The sequence below is a fragment of the Rosa rugosa genome, chromosome 6 (assembly GCF_958449725.1).
Source record: "Rosa rugosa chromosome 6, drRosRugo1.1, whole genome shotgun sequence".
Classification (NCBI taxonomy): Eukaryota; Viridiplantae; Streptophyta; class Magnoliopsida; order Rosales; family Rosaceae; genus Rosa; species Rosa rugosa.
In genome coordinates, this window is record NC_084825.1 from 30,436,411 (window position 1) to 30,454,077 (window position 17,667).

The 17,667-nt window shown below is 37.5% G+C and overlaps 1 protein-coding gene across 10 annotated transcripts; it reads left to right on the plus strand.

Annotated features, from left to right (window-relative positions):
- The first annotated feature begins 5,573 nt into the window (after positions 1–5,573).
- On the plus strand, positions 5,574–14,938 carry LOC133715617 (disease resistance protein RUN1-like). Of its 10 annotated transcripts, none has more exons than XM_062142170.1 (13): positions 5,574–6,355; positions 6,499–7,597; positions 7,708–8,010; positions 8,132–9,025; positions 9,129–9,792; positions 10,233–10,318; positions 10,423–10,814; positions 10,944–11,051; positions 11,144–11,265; positions 12,923–13,003; positions 13,381–13,881; positions 13,979–14,092; positions 14,461–14,938. In XM_062142170.1, exons 1-7 carry the CDS (start codon positions 5,835–5,837, stop codon positions 10,477–10,479), a joined length of 3,624 nt encoding a protein of 1,207 aa, XP_061998154.1. In that variant the 5' UTR covers positions 5,574–5,834; the 3' UTR covers positions 10,480–10,814; positions 10,944–11,051; positions 11,144–11,265; positions 12,923–13,003; positions 13,381–13,881; positions 13,979–14,092; positions 14,461–14,938. The 10 variants fall into 10 exon arrangements, with proteins under 10 accessions (XP_061998154.1, XP_061998149.1, XP_061998147.1 ...); XM_062142165.1 differs by having other exon boundaries at positions 11,164–11,265; positions 12,815–13,003; XM_062142163.1 differs by having other exon boundaries at positions 11,164–11,265.
- Positions 14,939–17,667: the final 2,729 nt, after the last annotated feature.

A 17,667-nucleotide genomic window follows, 5' to 3' on the forward strand; every position in this document is an offset into this window, starting at 1 on the left:
ATTTAGGGTTGGATAGGAGTATGGGTTTTTAATTTTTTCGCATTTTCTTTTTTAGTTTGTTTTTTGGGTTTTAGTTGCTCTGCTCTATGCAGGATTGCAGGCTGAATTGTGCATCGAGATGTAATATGAGGGATTCTCGAATCCCTCTAGCTTGACCGAGAGTGGTCGTTGCTATTATTAATGAAACCTGATTCCGTTTCGCTTAAAAAAAAAAAATAGTTCCTTTGTAATACTATCAAGAAATAACTTCTTCTTTTTTTATCAAAATGAATTTTATTAAACTCAATCATGAAAGTACAAATCAGGCCAATAAACTCTCAAAAAGGAGAACAGCCTCAAACAATTAATTTGCTTCTAACGGATCATATAACCAAGGAGGACCTACCTCCATACAGTACATAGATTGGACCACCTTCAATGCCTTCGTTGCCAAACCATGAGCTACTTGTTTAGCTTTTTTGCGCTCATGCTTCCAAGTCACAACTTCAAACTCACGCAACAGAGAGGGGACTCCATCCAGAATAGCCCCAATTTCAGTCAAATCCAAACTACTGTTGGACAGTGAATAATATTAAGAGCAAGGTTTTCGTTTTTTTAACCTTCCGATATTATCGGGATGTACCAAGAAAACTTCATACGAAATTTCAGATATTTCCGAAATTATCTCGAAATCCTTGATATTTTACCTTTTGCATGCGGCCCAACAACCAAACTTGAGCCCAAATTGGATTTGAACTGAGATCAAAAAGCCAATTCGAACTTGAGATTCGAACCTTGGTTGAGCATCCCTAACCCATACATATCAACCAATGCAGCTGAGACTCAAATTGGTAAGATCACACTAACTTTAGACATATATAGGATTACGAGTCTAAAAACACCTTGCAAAATATTGAATTTACCAACCATTCTAAGTTTAAACCTTTCAAAAGTTTTGCTTTATAAATAAAAATATTTTCATTAAGCTCATTATCTTCCGCAACTTCATTTTTTTGCTCCAAATATTTCTTGTATTCCTAATTTATATGACAAAAATTAGGTATGTTAATACTGAATGTTGATTCTTAATTATTATTTTTAAACAATAAGAGGAGTAGTGAAGTATTAAGACAAGAAGTGTCACATGCGCCGAAGGGGTTTATCTTGGGCCTAGAAAGCCTTTGGGTTCCCATTGACAAAGTCAAAAAAAGACAAGTTTGTTATATAAAAATTAGATCTAGTCCGCGCATATTTTCTTGTTAATTGCGGTCCATTTGCTTTTTTTAATAGTCCATTTTGCCCTTAGAACCAAATAAGGTAAATAATTTCAAATTCACTAATTAGATCACAATTTTAGCTCAATTTTAAATTTTAAATTCAAATTCCAAAATTTACAATTCATCAATAAATAATTTTCAGACAAAGAAGACTAAATGCATTCATATAAACTCAATATACCTAAGATGTAGGTCTAATACTTATATACCTACATTATAGGATGAAAAACATTAGAACAAAAAGTCAAACATTATTGCTTCATTTGTTTCTATATAGTAGGTATTTAAAGTTGTATCGTAGAGATTTAATCTACCTAGACATGCGAAGCAGGAAAAAAATTGTACCTAATCAAAAGGTACAAATATGTATATATAGAACTTATACCTAATTAAAAGATAAAATGTATGAAAGAGAAAATGTGAGATAATGAGAGAACCTTAGATATAGAGATATAGAGAAACTTGATTTTTTTTTAAACTTGTGAAATCTTACCTATAAATAAGGCATGTAAATGTGAAATAAAAATGTCTAATCAAATTCTAGGACAAATCTTACCTATTGTTTGGACCCAAAATGAACATTTTGGCCTGACAAGGCATGTGTTGGAGAAATTGAGCCAATGTCAGTGGCTCAAGCTATATATTGTCGACAAGCTCGAAATATATATTTAGAGGCTAAATAAAGCCTACTATGGAAGCATGAAAACATGAAAAGTCAACTTTAGCACATTTTCCTACTTCGGCTAGGAGAAACCGAGCTAAACAAGGAAGGAGGGGCGGCAGACTAACCAAATGAAATCGAAATGTGCTGAAACTTTTCAGATCCATTCTAGACAGCCCAAGGATCATTTCTTATGAAGAGTGCAAGAGCTTTTTTTGAGTGGAAGGCCTTCAAACAATCAGCCCAATTTTCTACAGAAGCAAAACTGGAAAACTGGACCTGTAAGAGGTCCAGCAGCATTTTCGGCCCAACCACATGGAATAAAAATCTGAAAATTTGTCAGGATGATGTACACTCATAGTGGAACATTTCATATGAAGAAGTCGAAGGCATATAATGAAGTCTTGTTGGAGAAATAATTGAAGGAATAAAGGGGCAGAAACTGACCTAAAACCAGCTCAATATTCACATGTTCATGTTTCCTACCCACATGAAGAAAGCTAGATGCTTTTCTCTTTTTCCTTGGATATATTTTTCTTCTACAATCTCTTTAATAGATCATCACCACTTCCATGTTGCTGCACCTTCATGGTTTGCTTTCATTTCATCTTTTCTCTATCTTTTCCATATTTTACAAGTGAACTTAGATCTACTTTCATTATTTTTCTTCCACTCATCATTTCACTCTTCTTTTTCTTCCCTATATAAACACATTCTCCTCTCATTCTAAAACACACATTCACATTCAACAACAACATCTCTAAGATGATCTAAGTTCTCTCTAGAGCAAACCTCTCTAAGAGCAACTCCTCTCCCTCTCTTTCTCTTTCTCTTACCGGTGATCACACTCCTAGTCCTAGTCTTCTCAGAAGCCGACTTTCAGTGCCACCAAACCCTCTGTCAACGTGCTTCGGTCCTAGTCTCCTCGGGAGCCGACGGTAGTGCCGCGACCACAACGGTTACAGAACCAGCCAAGCAAGGGTAACGCCCTAGCAACCCAGCCAAGCTAAAGTCACGCTTTAGCAAGATCTCAACATTTCCCGGTGATGTCGCTCTGCTCGATCTACAATATTGAGTATCGATTGTGTTAACAAGAAGAAACTTCAGCAAAGTCCTCACCACGAGGCAGAAAGAATCCCCATGACGAGGTTGGTGCTCTCCTCGTCTACAATCGCTTGAAAAGAAGTCAGGTCAAGGGACATCCCCGACGACCGCACCCGAACGGTGCTGGCACGCCCGCGCAGAAAAGAGATTGTTGACCAGCTGCAGCAAAATTGGAGCCAAACACCTATAACACCATAATTGATTCTATATTAAAGGTAAGCAAAAACTTCTTACCAAATCTATAATAAAGGTAGCTGCGAATTGAAGATGTCATGTTAGTAAGACCTAAAAATGATCAAAGAAGGGAGAAGCCACACAAAAAAAATACTAATGTGAAAGAAAAAGCTAGAAATAAACAGAGAAATGAGAAGTATGTGTTGGAAATAGGATATGCATGGAACAAGAAGAGGGAAAAAACGATGATTCGGTAGAAAAAATGATGAAGAAGAAGAAGAAGAAGACAATGTGTGATAGGCAAGATCAAGGAAGAATAATATCTTAATATATATATATATAGATTCATCTTTTGAATTCAATCAAGAAACTAATAATATAAATTAAAGTCAACACATTAAATTTACTAATTTTACATTAACAAGATTGCAATAATTCAGGATTCCCATTAATATATTGGCTTTTACTGTTTATTATGCAAAATATATTAAATAAGGGTATGTTAGGAATGAAAAATTTAGGTGTTGAGTCAGCAAGATAAAAAAGGAAATAAATCCAATGTGGCAGCTGAGTCATAGGACCGCGATTAATAAAAAAATTCATCAGGACTGCATCTAATATGGGCTGTGAGTTTTGGACTTAGATCTAATTAACTCTAATAAATATTATTAAATCATATTTCAAGAATTGTCAGTTACTCACTGTATCAGTATTCACTTTAAATTACTCTAACTCATTATTTAATAGGGGAAATGATCATTTACCCAATTTTGGAGTTAATTAACCCCACTTGCCTAAACACTCTAAGAGATTGCCCACTTACCCAAACACTCTAAGAGATTATTTCCCTAATACCCAATTAATTATTTTTTTATTCTTTTTTATTTATTTTTGGGACTTTTTTGCCCTCTCCTTCTTTCTCACTTAGAGAGAGAAGTCATCGGAGACCTTGTCGGACTCCGGTGACTAGTGGCCGGCCGGTGACAGACTCCGGCGACCGGTGACCGGAATCCGGCGACCGATGACCGAAATTCGTCAACCGTTCACCGGAATCCCTAATCCGGCTACCGGACTAGTGATCGGATTCCGGCGTTTGAATTTATTGCCCCCCTAATAAGGCCGAGTAATCATATTATTGCCCCCCAATAAACATATTATTGACCTCCAGTAACAAGTTTATTAGGGATCAATAATTAATAAAAAATGAAGATGTTTATAATTTTGAAAGTTTTTGTAGGTTTATCCAAATAAATAATCTTATTATTGCCCCGTAATAATCTTATTATTGCCCCAATAACCATATTATTGACCTCTAATAATCGTATTATTGATCCGCAATAGACATGTATAACTCCTCAATAAAACCTGTTTTTTCATTCTTCTTTCTTCTTTCCTTCCTGACATGTATAACTTCAGCCGGCTTGAGCACGCCATCCTCCCCATCAACAAATTGCTCGGCTTCAAATCTAGATGCACGATGTCATCAAAAAAAAAAATCCAGATGCACGATCATATTCCAATGACACGCGTCGATCCCAGACAGCATCTGCAGCATCCACCTCTTGACCTCGCCGCAGCCCATCCCGCCCTCCTTCTTCTTTGCCGCTCTGATCAGTGGCCAGAAACTCGAGCACGAGCACGGCGTCCTCGTCCTCGCGCCAGAAGTACTCTTACAAAACGACGACGTTGGGGCAACCGTGGAGCGTCTGGAGCCCCTCGATTTCGCGGAAGGCCGACTGGTAGTCGTGGACCTCCTTAAGAGCGACGCTGAGGTTGTCGGCGAGACGGCGGGTGCGGTAGACGTCGGAGTAGGCGCCGGATCCGACCCGCTCGAGGATCTGGTACTTGGCGATTATCTCGGGTCGGGTGTGGATGCTCCAGCTCTTCGCCGGTGGAGATCGATCAGTTTCTGTTTAGAGGGAGAGAGAGTCCGGGAGGAGAGAGAGTCTGAGAGGAGAGATCGAGCAGTTTCAATTTAATTAATAGGGGTAAAATTGTCAGTAGATGTTAGACCGGGTAAATGGGGTTAAAAAACTCTTAGTGGAGTAACTGGGCAATTTTTAAGCTGAAATTGGGTAAGTGGTCACGACCCCTATTTAATAATCTTGGTTCAACATTTTCTTCTGAAATAGAGTACATAATTGATCAAACAAAAATCTTCTAAAGTTTCACTTAAAATTTCCATGTTTTTCCTCAAATTTCCATCATTTTTCTTAATTATTTACCGAAATTGATATATCCTCAATATTTCCATTGAAATTTCTGTTTCCAAAACCATTGATATTTCCTCGAAACTCGATATTTTGGTCTTTGATTAAGAGCATCTCCTTCTAATCTTCTATCTCCAGCTTTGAAATGCCCAGCTGATTCCAATATGGCTTTCCATTTTTCCAATGCCAAGGAATCTTGATATAGTGTTTTCGTTTGTATAAAAGAATAAAAAAATAATCACGTGTTGAGGGCATATGCATTATCGTGTAATTATTGGTTTATTCATCCACTGTCCCCACTCCACTTTTCAAAAGACTTTCCTCGCACCATTCTTCTATCCCAAATTGACCCCAAAATTTATAGTTAGCAAAAGTATCCTGATCATCCTGAATTGTGATTTTTCCGATTGATTATCTCCATGTCCATCCATGGATCTTGTTAGCACATCATCATCATCAGCTCAACAAGCTTCGTCTTCCAGTATTTCTCCTAGTCAATTCACATATCAAGTGTTCTTGAGTTTCAGAGGCAAAAACACTCGCAAGAGTTTCACCGATCATCTCTACACAGCCCTGACCAATGCAGGAATCTGCACTTTCCTAGACGACGTTGAGCTCCCGGCCGGAGAAGAGATCAAATTAGAATTAGAGAGAGCCATCCAGCACTCGCGATGTTCTGTAATTGTGTTTTCAAAAAACTACGCGTCGTCCGGATGGTGCCTGGACGAGCTTGTGACGATCCTTCAATGCAAGAAGAGCTCCAATCAGTTCGTTTTACCGGTCTTCTACGACGTCAACCCATCGCATGTGAGGAAGCAGACGGGGAGTCTTGCAAAGGCGTTTATCACACACCAAAAGAATCAAACAATGGAAAAGTTGATTCGATGGAAGGAAGCACTCACAGAAGTTGCGGCTCTAGCAGGCATGGTGTTAAAGAATCAAGCTGACGGGTAAGTAATTTCATTTCAACCTACTATTTGATTTTATTTTGAAGTAGTTAGTTCAATTTCTAGTATTAAGATTAGTAACATTTATAGATTCCATAATTGAAGTCATGGCATAATTTGTTTTCATTTTGATTTTTATTTTCTAGGCACGAGTCAAAATTTATTGAGAAAATTGTTAAGGTGATTCAAGGCAAGTTAAGTCGAGTTCCCTTATGTGTTCCCCCTTACCTGGTTGGAATTGATTCTCGAGTAAAAAGCATCAATTTATGGTTACAGGATGGATCATCCAATATTGGTATATTTGGAATTTGTGGAATTGGTGGTATAGGAAAGACAACTATTGCACAAATTGTTTATAATTCAAATTTTGAGAGATTTGAAAGAAGCTGCTTTCTTGAAAATATCAGAGAGATTTTAGAACGGCCAAATGGCTTTGTTCAAATACAGAAACAGCTTCTTTCGGATATTTTGAATCGGAGAAAAGTGAAAATAAGCAGTCCTAGTGAGGGAATGAGTAAAATTAAAGATGCCATACGCTCTAAAAAGGTTCTTCTTGTTCTCGATGATGTGGATCACAAGGGCCTAGTTGATGCAATACTTGAGATGAAAGGCTGCTTTTGTTCTGGAAGTAAAATTATAATAACAACAAGGAATGCAGGATTGCTCAAGGGTTGTCGAGATATTAAGGTGCATAATGTTGAAACTTTGAACCATATTGAATCATCGGACCTCTTCAGGAGGCATGCTTTTGGACACAACTGCCCTATTGAAAGTTACGTGAAACTTTCAGACAGGGTAGTGCACCACTGTGAAGGACTTCCGTTAGCTCTCCAAACATTGGGTTCTTCTCTCTCAGGGCAGACTATAGATGTATGGGAAAGTGCATTAAAGAAATCCAAAACTATACCAAACAGTGTAGTAATGAGTAAACTGAGGACGAGCTTCAACTCTTTACAAGATGACCATGATCAGAGTTTATTCCTCCATATTGCATGTTTTTTTATCGGAAAGGACAAGGATATCATTGTCAAAATTCTAGATGCATGTGATTTCTACACAACCGTTGGCATTCAAAATCTCATTGATAGATATCTGGTTACAATTGATGAATGTAATAAGGTGAATATGCATCACATGATTTGTGACCTGGGGAGAGAAATTGTTCGTCTGGAATCAAAGGATCCTGAGAAACGTAGTAGGCTATGGCGTCACAAGGACTCTCTTAATGTACTAAGAGAAAAGACTGTAAGAAACATTACTTCTCGCTCCTCTTTCGTTTCTTCCCCTTTTAGTTTTCTGCATTTGTATTCAAATGATTTATATATATGTATATATCTTTATCATTATTCTTTTAGGGTTCAAATGCAATTGAAGGCCTTGTCCTGAACGTGCCTGTGAACCCTGCACTTGGTCCTTCAAGAAATTCAGATATGGTGGTCTTGGATACCAATGCATTTTCAATGATGAACAAGCTCAGATTCCTTCATCTTGGTCATGTACAGCTCAATGGAAGTTATGAAAAGTTTCCTAAAGGATTGAGATGGTTGTGTTGGCGCGAATGTCCTTTGAATTTAATACCGAGTGATTTTCCTATGGAGATGATGGTTGTTATTGAAATGTCCTGTAGTAGATTGAGACAAGTGTGGAAGGGAGCAAAGGTATGTTGGCCTATATTTCTTATTCCTGTTTTTTTTTTTTTTTTAATTGTTTTGATAACCATGTCAGAGTCGACTGAGATCTAACCCCACCTTCTATTTCTCTTTTTCCTTCAAAATACAGTGTCTTCCATCATTGAAGATCTTTGATCTCAGCCATTCCTCAAACCTTACTGAAACTGGTGACTTCTCATTGGTCCAGAATCTGGAGAGACTTACTCTTAAAGATTGTATCAGCTTAGTTGATGTCCATGAATCCATAGGAAAGCTAGAGAAACTTGTTTACTTGAATTTGAAAGATTGCATAAATTTCATGAAGCTTCCAGAGAACATTCATATGTTAAAATCACTTGAAACACTTATTATATCTGGTTGTTCAAATCTTAGTGAGTTTCCAATGGAGATTAGATACATGGAATCTCTTAAAGTGTTTCAAGCATTTGGAGTTCCAATAGATCAGCTGATCACTATCCCTGGGCAGGTAAATTCACGGCCAAGATTAAGTGTACGTGATTTTTGGGGCTCCTTTCCTGTCTCTCTTGTTGATTTAAATCTTGGAAACTGCAATCTTTCTGAGGATGCATTTCCTATTGATTTTGCTGCATTAGCTTCGTTGAAGAGTTTGGATCTTAGAGGAAATAATTTTGTTACCTTGCCAAGTTCAATCAGAAGCCTTTGTAACCTCGAGACTCTCGATCTTCAATCCTGTACACATCTCAGGTTAATTACAGGTCTACCACCAGTAAGAGATCTGCTGAGCACAGACGGTTGTGTGTCCTTGGAAAAAATAACATTTCAATCACTTCCGTGCATACCAAAGAGAGTATCCATATATGGTGACTCCAAACTAGTTGAGATTCAGCACTGGTACAAGTTAAAACCCATTGGAACGGTTGATGTAGAAATGATCAGGCTTTTGGGTTTGTCCAACTTGGAATCCATGGAACCCATTCTGATGCACACCCCAGATGCAAACTCCCCATCAGAAGGGGAGTCCATGGAACCCATTCGCATCCAGGTCTCTCTCTCTCTCTCATACGTGGTGTAATAATCATCTCCCTCTCTCTCTCTCTCTCATACGTGGTGTAATAATCATAAGTATGTGTAATATATGTATATAGGGACTGCATGAATATGGTATCTTCAGCACATTCTTTCCGGGAAACGGAAATGAGGTTCCAGGACAGTTCAGCCATACAAGTAAAGGGTGTTCCTCAATTTCTTTTCCTGTGCCTATACTTCTTAATCACAAGATCCGAGGCTTCAACATATATTCTGTGTATGCACGGACGACAGATGTTACTACTTTATTGCCACCATTAATCATTGAAGTCAATAATAAGAGCTCGGGTCTGAAGTGGATCTATGTGCCTTCATGTTACGGCATTCCAAGTGATGGAAAAGACATGATATGGTTAAGCCATTGGAGTTTGGGGAACCAATTCAAAGGTGGCGATGTAGTCACTGTCTCAATATTTACGCCAGATAAGTGGCTTCAGGTAAAAGAGTTCGGTGTCCAAGTGGTGCATGAGGAAGAAGAGAAGATGAGTAAGCAACAGAACAGCAGCAATAGTAGAGATCCTAGTTATGGTGATCCCGATGCTTGTGGTGTTAATGAGGTGATTGGTAATAGTGGTGGAGTTTTGTCAGAGTTATATCAGGTCAGGCCAGGGACATACTTCCTCTGTGGTGGACCCTTTTTAGAAAATAATAGATACACATATAACAGATGGAAAAAGGATCGTTGCCTCAGTGGCATCATAGGAGTGTATGATGAAGAAACAGGTGTGTTATTACTGCTGTATCAAGCATATTTTGTTGTAAGATTTGATATTTTTATAGTAAATTTCTCAGTGCTGATATCTGAACTTAATATTGTTTTGCACAAGTTATTTCTTGATTTTCTTATAAATATACCTCAGGCCCTATTTCTTCAACAATCTTAAGACATAAATGTTCTTATAGGCTTTAATTTTTCTTGTTACTAAATTGAAGTATCTTTTTTTGAAGTGGTAGTTGCATTGTTTTCAAACAGTTGTATGCTATTCATGATTTGGTTAGAAACTAATTGCGGACTGATATACTGGTTGAAGTGAACTCATTCTGTTCATAAATTAGGATCACAAATTTATTTTGTTGATATTTGATACATAATTTCTTTTTGTCTGATTAAGATATATTCTATAGGGATTAATTCTTAATTTATGTTTCTTCTATTGACAAAGAAGAAAGGAAACAGGGGGATAGGACACTAGCAGCAACAGATGAAGCTGAAGCAGAAAGAGGCATCAATAAATTCTTTGGTTGCAAGGTTCTCATCGTGGCTGCTGTCTTTTCTTTTTCTGTCTTTGTGAAAGTCATAGAATAACTTCGCATTTTTGTGATCTGATCCTCTTATAAATGTTTTTCCACCAGAACCTTGTTATCCATGTGCTTATGTCGTTGTTTGAGATTTGTCAAAATATCTGCTGATGGTAAGAACTTCCTCTGAGATAAGTGACATCATTGGAGACTGGCAGGTCTGCTGTTACTGATACATTAGCATTAGCATCACAAAGTTTGTCAATATTCTATGAAATTTCTGGAGAGGGGCAGCCATAACTTTTATTGCCAGTCTGCAAGGTTGTATTTGTCTAGTCACTTGCTTGCATTATGGCCACTGTCTTCTTTTCCTCTCTTTCTCTGGTCTCTTCCTCTTCTCTCTCCCACCGAAGGATACGGCAGGGGCCTTGAAGGCCTGCATGAATTTGTTCTATCAGAGAAACTGTTATTCAACATGGTCACAAGTCCAATATGTGGGTATGTGGGTAAGTGCAGATTTATTTGAATGGTGTTCATACCCTGCTTGTACACGTGCACATTTTCAGTTTACTTGGTAAACCTGTTATTGGCTTCTCCCGTGTTTGTAATCTATTTCTTCCTTTTTTGAATTGCAGATATGTTGATCCACTGACTACAGGATCGCATCCAAGTTTGAATAGGAAAACATCATTGTGGGACAACCTATACCATTAAACATTACAGAAGAAGGCATATATACTCTGGTAACTATCTAGTTATTTGCAACATCATGTTATACATGTCAAATTTCAGTAGGAATTTTTGTACTTGGCCTCTTGTATGATTTAGTTGTAAGTTCTGAAAATTTTGAAACAGTGCTACTTGGCTGCAAAACCAGCTACATTGGAGCCTGTATAATGATGGAGTGTTGAAAGTACTTGCAGAGCTTCAGGGGGTTGTTGCTGGTGATATTAACAAGTTAGTTTTTTCACTGCCTTTATGAAGTATATAAGGTTCAATTACCAACAATTCAAATGGGAAATATCACTGCTGTTATTATCAGAAATGATGAGGGGATAAATTTGCTATTACTGTCCCTGTAACTATTCATGTTTTTTTGTTCTTCATGCAATTGCATGTACTTCACATGTTCCTTTGTTCAACAAACAAAAGTGTATACTTTGTACATATGAAGTTAGTAACTGTAATACCACTAAGAATATTTAGAAAATTTGCAAGTATGTCCACCATCTGTTCCAGATTCAAGCATATATGGCCATATTTCCTGCTCCTCTTCTGGTTAGAAGTTTTGATATCGTCAGCAGGTGCTTGCTGTCAGGAAATGCTGTAGGAATTCAGGACTGCACTTTCTTTCTAGGCATGAATGAAAAAGAAAGGAACTTTTGCAGTCTGTAGTTGGTCACGTACTATACCTTTTCCTCAGTCCATTGCATCAACTCCTTTTTATTCCTCCCTACGACTGTGGAGACGCGCTATTAAATCAGCAATCATAATCAGAAAGACAAAAACTAGATGGAAATCCATCACCCTACGAATAACGCATCAGTTCACAACTCTAACCCCTGGCCATGTCAAGCTTTAGAGCAACGTTAGATTGCTTATTGAATTGCCCATTTCTCATTGCATTTATTTTTTCAAACACCACTATGGCCCAGTTTGAGATTTCTTTTTTGGGCTGCTTTTGGAAGTGCTTTTACAATTTAGTTGGGCGGTTTGGTAAAACCTCTACAACCAGCTCTTGGAAGGAAGCGCTTCCATGAACCGTGGAAATCAAGAAGTTGGAAATCATAGCTTTTGATTTCTTCTTTTGCGGGAGTCAGATTGAAGGCACGGAAGAGTTAATGAAATGTCGCATACTGGCGAAATTGTCCTAATGGTTTTCTTGTTTCTTCTTTCACCGCCTCCTTCGCCCATATCCTTTGCTCTCTCGCTGCTTCTTCTCTCTGACTGGCAAGGGACCTGAACGTCAAGGGACCGGTCCGGGAGGGCGACATCCTCACCCTGCTCGAGTTTGAGAGAGAAGCAAGAAGGTTGCGTTGATGGGTCGTCCTTCGTCTTCAGGGATGGAAAAACTATGTTTATTGCTTTTTACTGGGTTTATGTTTTGTGGTGTTGGTTAGTGAGAAACAATGGTTGTTGTAGTGTTATGGAAATTTGGTTATTAGCTTTTAACATTTTGAGTTATGAATCCGAGACTTAATTTTGCTTCGATTTTGTTGTGATTGTAAGATTTATAACGTGCATTTGCGCCTTATGCTGATCATCATGATCTCTATTTATATGGTTCTCTTGTTTGCTAAATATGCCTTCTAAATTTTAAAGGCATGTATTGTCATGTAGAATATTTAGAATGAAAGCTTATTACGGGTTATTGGGATTGCTAGTGTTGATAGAATAGTTGTTGTTTTTATTGTATGCACTGCAATTGATATATGCAACTGCTGTGGGTGATTAGTTGTTTATCCCAGAAGCTCTTTAGATACTACATTTCATACTCTGTTTAAAGGTTATGCAGATCAATCCTGTTGCTTTCTCTGTAAGGTTATTTTCATTTTGTCCTTATACTACCTCGTGGCGTTTGTACTCAATGCATGGCTCTGTCCTTATAACCCAGGGTCTCCTCCAATATCAATTGCTAGAGCCATTTGGAATTGATATCTGCAGGGACTGGATGTCTGTTTTCAGTTAGCCCAGGGTAAGTATTTCATGCATAGTTTTTGCTTTGTTAGTAATTGGTACAATGATTCTAAAAGTGCCTGCAATTTTGTTAAAATTGATATGGCTAGTGTACATGCTGCAATTGATATTTGTTGTTGTAATTTATGATAATCAGATATGATGTGCTAGTTATAATGCATTAGCTAAGCTTTAGGTAATAGAACCTCGTTTTTAGTTTGGTGCCAAGTGAATAAATTATGCGATCCTTTTAAGGTTAGGATAGAGACCATACATCATGATTAAGTTTATGAATCAGACAGTAAGCAACTTTGTTACATCAGTTATTTCAAAAATAGTTATTATCATGTGAGCTTTTTCCATAATAATCTTACGAGTGCCAAATGTTGAATGCAGTGCAAGGTGTGTATGCAGACATTCATGTGCACCACCTTGGAGGTGAAAGTGCAGGGAGCATGCTGAAGTGAAGCATCCAAAGTGTGACGTGTATGTCTGTTTCCCTCATCTCAAGCCGTGAAGGAACAAATATCTGGAGAAGCAGTTACTGGAACAGACTATTATGAATGTTATTCCGCTCTATGTATATCTTCTACAATGATTCTCCCGAGAGTTGTTCTAGATCGATAGCTATTTTAATTGTTCATGTGTTGTGGGAGTGATATCTCCTTGTTTAACTTAAAGCTAGGTTTTAATGATCATGACTATTGGTATTAATCTTCAAAAAGCCAGTGTTTACATGAATTCATGGTTTGGTTTCTCTATTTTTTTCCTTTCTGCATCTTTACAATGGTGATGGTTGTGTTTCTGGAGCCATTGAAAGATTCCACTCCAAGTCCAGAAAGTTTCATTCTACAGAGTCTACGTACATTGTTAGGAGAGTATCAGCCATGTATGGTGGTATAAAATTCTCTTTTTATCTTTCAAAACTAAGATAGGTGAATTACTATTTAGTATATAGTATATACACATAATACATTGATCTCTACCTCTCTAGTTGCAGCTTCTTCATTAACAGTGGTTGGATGACAAGGATTACTAGACTGTAGGCTGCAGCAGTATTTTTACCTGATTAAATTTTGAAAGGGAGTGTACAAGGACAATACATGAGGTAAATTTTAATTTGGTAGTTACGTAATCTGTAACAAAATTATGTATTTTAGTAGCATTTGTAGCATTTATGATCATTTTGATCATTATACTCGGACACAGCTTTTTTTACTTACAACTTACTAAATACTCAGAAATTGTTTTTCGTTCTCACAACACTTTTAAAAACAGTTTATTAAACACTTAGCTGTTTCTTCTCACAGCAATATCTAAAGTGTTTCTTCTCACAGCACAACAATGTCAAACTGAGCCTATATCATTATCCACAATACTTGATTTCGGAAATCATTTGTGCTGATACCAATTCAGTCTATCAGCCATGGTTTTGGCACTAAGCTTATAGAAAAACATTGGGGGAAACTCTGACAGGGTTGGAGACCTTGGAGTCAAAACAGTGTGATTCCAGTCCCGTGCAGTTATCACTTCGATCATTAAGTACTTTGCATACTATGTTCAATTCCAAAGTTTCTAGTACTCCAGGGGATATGGGCGGGGGCATTTGCTTCTCAAGCTCTTCTCTATCAAAATGGCATTCAGATTGGCTGTAACTCGTGGCTAACCTAATCCTCTACCATGTTCATATCCGTGCCGACCTCCAGTACACCTGAATAAATTGTCAACATAATCACAAGAAATGGAAGCTGTGCAATTCTCATCATTTTGCTATATGCAGCTGCATCTTGGATTCATTTGTCTTGGTGTATTTTAGTCACCTTCCTTCTGTCATGGGACCGTTGATCCCTGTTGCTACAACATTTCTTCCTTGTCAAGGAGATCAATAGATGCATGTAGTGATGTAGAGACTGTATGCCATCATCTAGTTTCCATCTTTGCTTGTTTTTTGGTCCATGCTCTTGTTACTGTCTAATTGAATGCACCACCTGCATTACCTAAATTTAATGGTTGCATAGCTTGTTTGTATGAGATTAGTCCTTGGAATGAAAATCTTGCGATTATCACTTAACAGTACGTTTTAGTATTCGAACAAGACAGTTGTTGTAAAACGAAAGTAGAAGAATTTAGAGAGAGAGAGAGACCAAGGGCTGACAACAAGGAAGGAAGACGATGAGAAAGAATACAGAAGAGACAGTAGGGACAAAAGCTTGAATGGGTATGATTGTAAAATCCTAACTCAAAAGAGATGTAGATCCTTGGATGTAAATCATGTAATATTAGCCATGTTTCTTAATCTGAGAGAAAGCTTAGGTAGTCAGCTAAAAACTTGGTTTCGGAGAGTAGTACAAAATGGATTTCGAAAAAAGGGGATCTCTTCTTAACATGATAGAAGCAAGTACTTATTCTTGTTTTTAGATTTATGCTTTGGTCATTTAGTATTGTGACTATTGTCAGAACATAAATTTGGGTTTTTCTAGCAAGTAAATTTGAATTTTTCTAGCACGTGTTGGTCTAGTTTAAATTTGAATTTTACATTTTTCATTATGTTATTAATTATGGTACCTCTTCAATCATAGAAAAAGGGGATACAAAATAATCATAGTGGAGGCATCAAATAGGCGTCAAGTGGTAGGTAGCTGCGGAATCTTCTATTGATACATGCATGTATGGACCGATGGGCTTACTAGTCTTGATCGTTTTACAAAGGGCAATGGTACCACATTGAACCTGTTGCTGGAAAAGAAAATCAATTTATTGCTTATGTAGCTTACTGGCAAATGCAGGGCTAGACATTGCTCTACATGATACTTATTATGTGGTTGCACATTTCCATTATGTACTTTCTATGGGATCCGTTTTTGCTTTATTTGCAGGATTTCACTTTAGGTAAAATCCATTTTTGGATCACTTTTTTGGGGGTTAATCTGCCTTCTTTCCCATGCATTTCTTAGGGCTTTCAGGTATGCCATGTCGCATTCCAGACTATCCAGATGTATCTTCGTGGTCGTAACAATCACTTCAAGGAGTGGAAATAACAAAAGATGTGCTCCAAGCCCTTGGGCTGTTGAACAGAATTCAACCACACTGGAATGGATGGTATAAAGTCCTCCAGCTTTTCATACCTTTGGAGAACTTGCTATCAAGGAGATGAAAAGCTATGAGAAGAAACAAAGAAAAGGTCCCGACTGCTACTAAGAACCTAATAGAACTTTTCTGAAAGTCCGGATCGACTTCAAGTTCCTAAGTCAGAGAACCATCGTACTCTTATAGATCAAAGGATGCAATGCCATGGTCGGTTGAGGCTGCGTAGGATAATTAGTAGAACAAAATAAGAATACGAAGTTCTCCTCCTTTGGTTCTCTTCTTTCTTTTGACTTGGTTGGTAGGGTCAGGGCCGGCGAGCGCATCTGGTTCGAAAGTCCTTTCCTAAACCACTTCTCATGACGAGAATGGACTTCTCTATAATGTAATAGAAGAGTCACAATCCAGTTCCCCTGACTTTCTCCGAAATGATCGTTTATTTGTTTGATTCGATTTAAATTTCTTTAAAAAATTATTCCAAACACTAGAATTCGTAATTCTTGCCATTTAAAAAATTCTACATTATGAAATCCAAACAATGGATTTCTCAATTAACAAAATTTAAATTCATAAAATTGTAATTCACATGATTTTAGAATTTCTGTAGAAATTGAAATTACTTTATCCAAACACAACACGTTGGCTTGAATTCCCTTTGGAATCAATACCCATTGATTTTCCTTTGGAAACCTGGTTGTTCTTGAAATGCAGTATGGCAGCTTGAGAACAAAGGTATGCTATTCCGCGCCTTTTCTTTTCAATTTTTCTTAGGGCTTTATGTCATATATAATATATTGTATGTAAATAGCGAAGTATTAACCGCCACGTACCCTGCACTTATCTCACAGTCCCTCCCTTTATTGAGATAACTCCCGTGACCTTACTGAGACCGGTGACTCTTATTGGTCCCAAATCTAGAGAGGTTGATTCTTGAAGATTGTCCAAGCTTGCCTGAAGTCCATGAATCCATTGGAAAGCTAGAGAAACTCGTTTAATTACTCGTTTACTTGAATCTGGCGGACTGTGTAGTAGAAAGCTTCCAAATAACATTGCTATGCTAAAGAAACTTGAAACTCTTATTACATCTGGTTGTTCAAGTCTTATATTACATCTGGTTGTTCAAGTCTTAATGAGTTTCCAATGGAGATCGATGAGTAAGATGGAATCTTTAAAGAGTCTTCAAGTAGAAAGAATTTCAATAAATCAATTACCGATCGATCACTGCAACTAGGTCTGGAAAAAGTTTAAATACGTTTTGGGATTGTTTCCCCAACAATTTAGTCGAATTAAGACTCACACAATGCAATCTGTCTGATGATAGATTTCCTACAGATATTGGTAACTCACCCTCATTGAAGATATTTGATGTAAGCTTCAATCCAATCTGTAGCTTACCAAATTGCCTAAGAAGCTTCAATCCAACCTTGGATTTCGGCTTTGTACACGTCTCAAGTCGCTTATAGGGTTACCATGATCGAGTAACATACTTGATTGCATTTGAATGTTATTCATTGGAGAAGGTAACTTTTCAATCACTTTTGCGCGTACTCGTGGCCACCCCAAACTTGTTGATAGAGAAATTCTCAACCTTGTAGGTTG

Excerpts from the sequence above, each read along its gene's own strand:
- LOC133715617 (XM_062142170.1), top strand. The coding sequence starts at position 5,835 with ATGGATCTTGTTAGCACATCATCATCATCAGCTCAACAAGCTTCGTCT. Across the intron at positions 7,598-7,707 it reads ATGTACTAAGAGAAAAGACT|GGTTCAAATGCAATTGAAGG; the intron begins GTAAGAAACATT and ends TTATTCTTTTAG. Across the intron at positions 8,011-8,131 it reads AAGTGTGGAAGGGAGCAAAG|TGTCTTCCATCATTGAAGAT; the intron begins GTATGTTGGCCT and ends TTCAAAATACAG.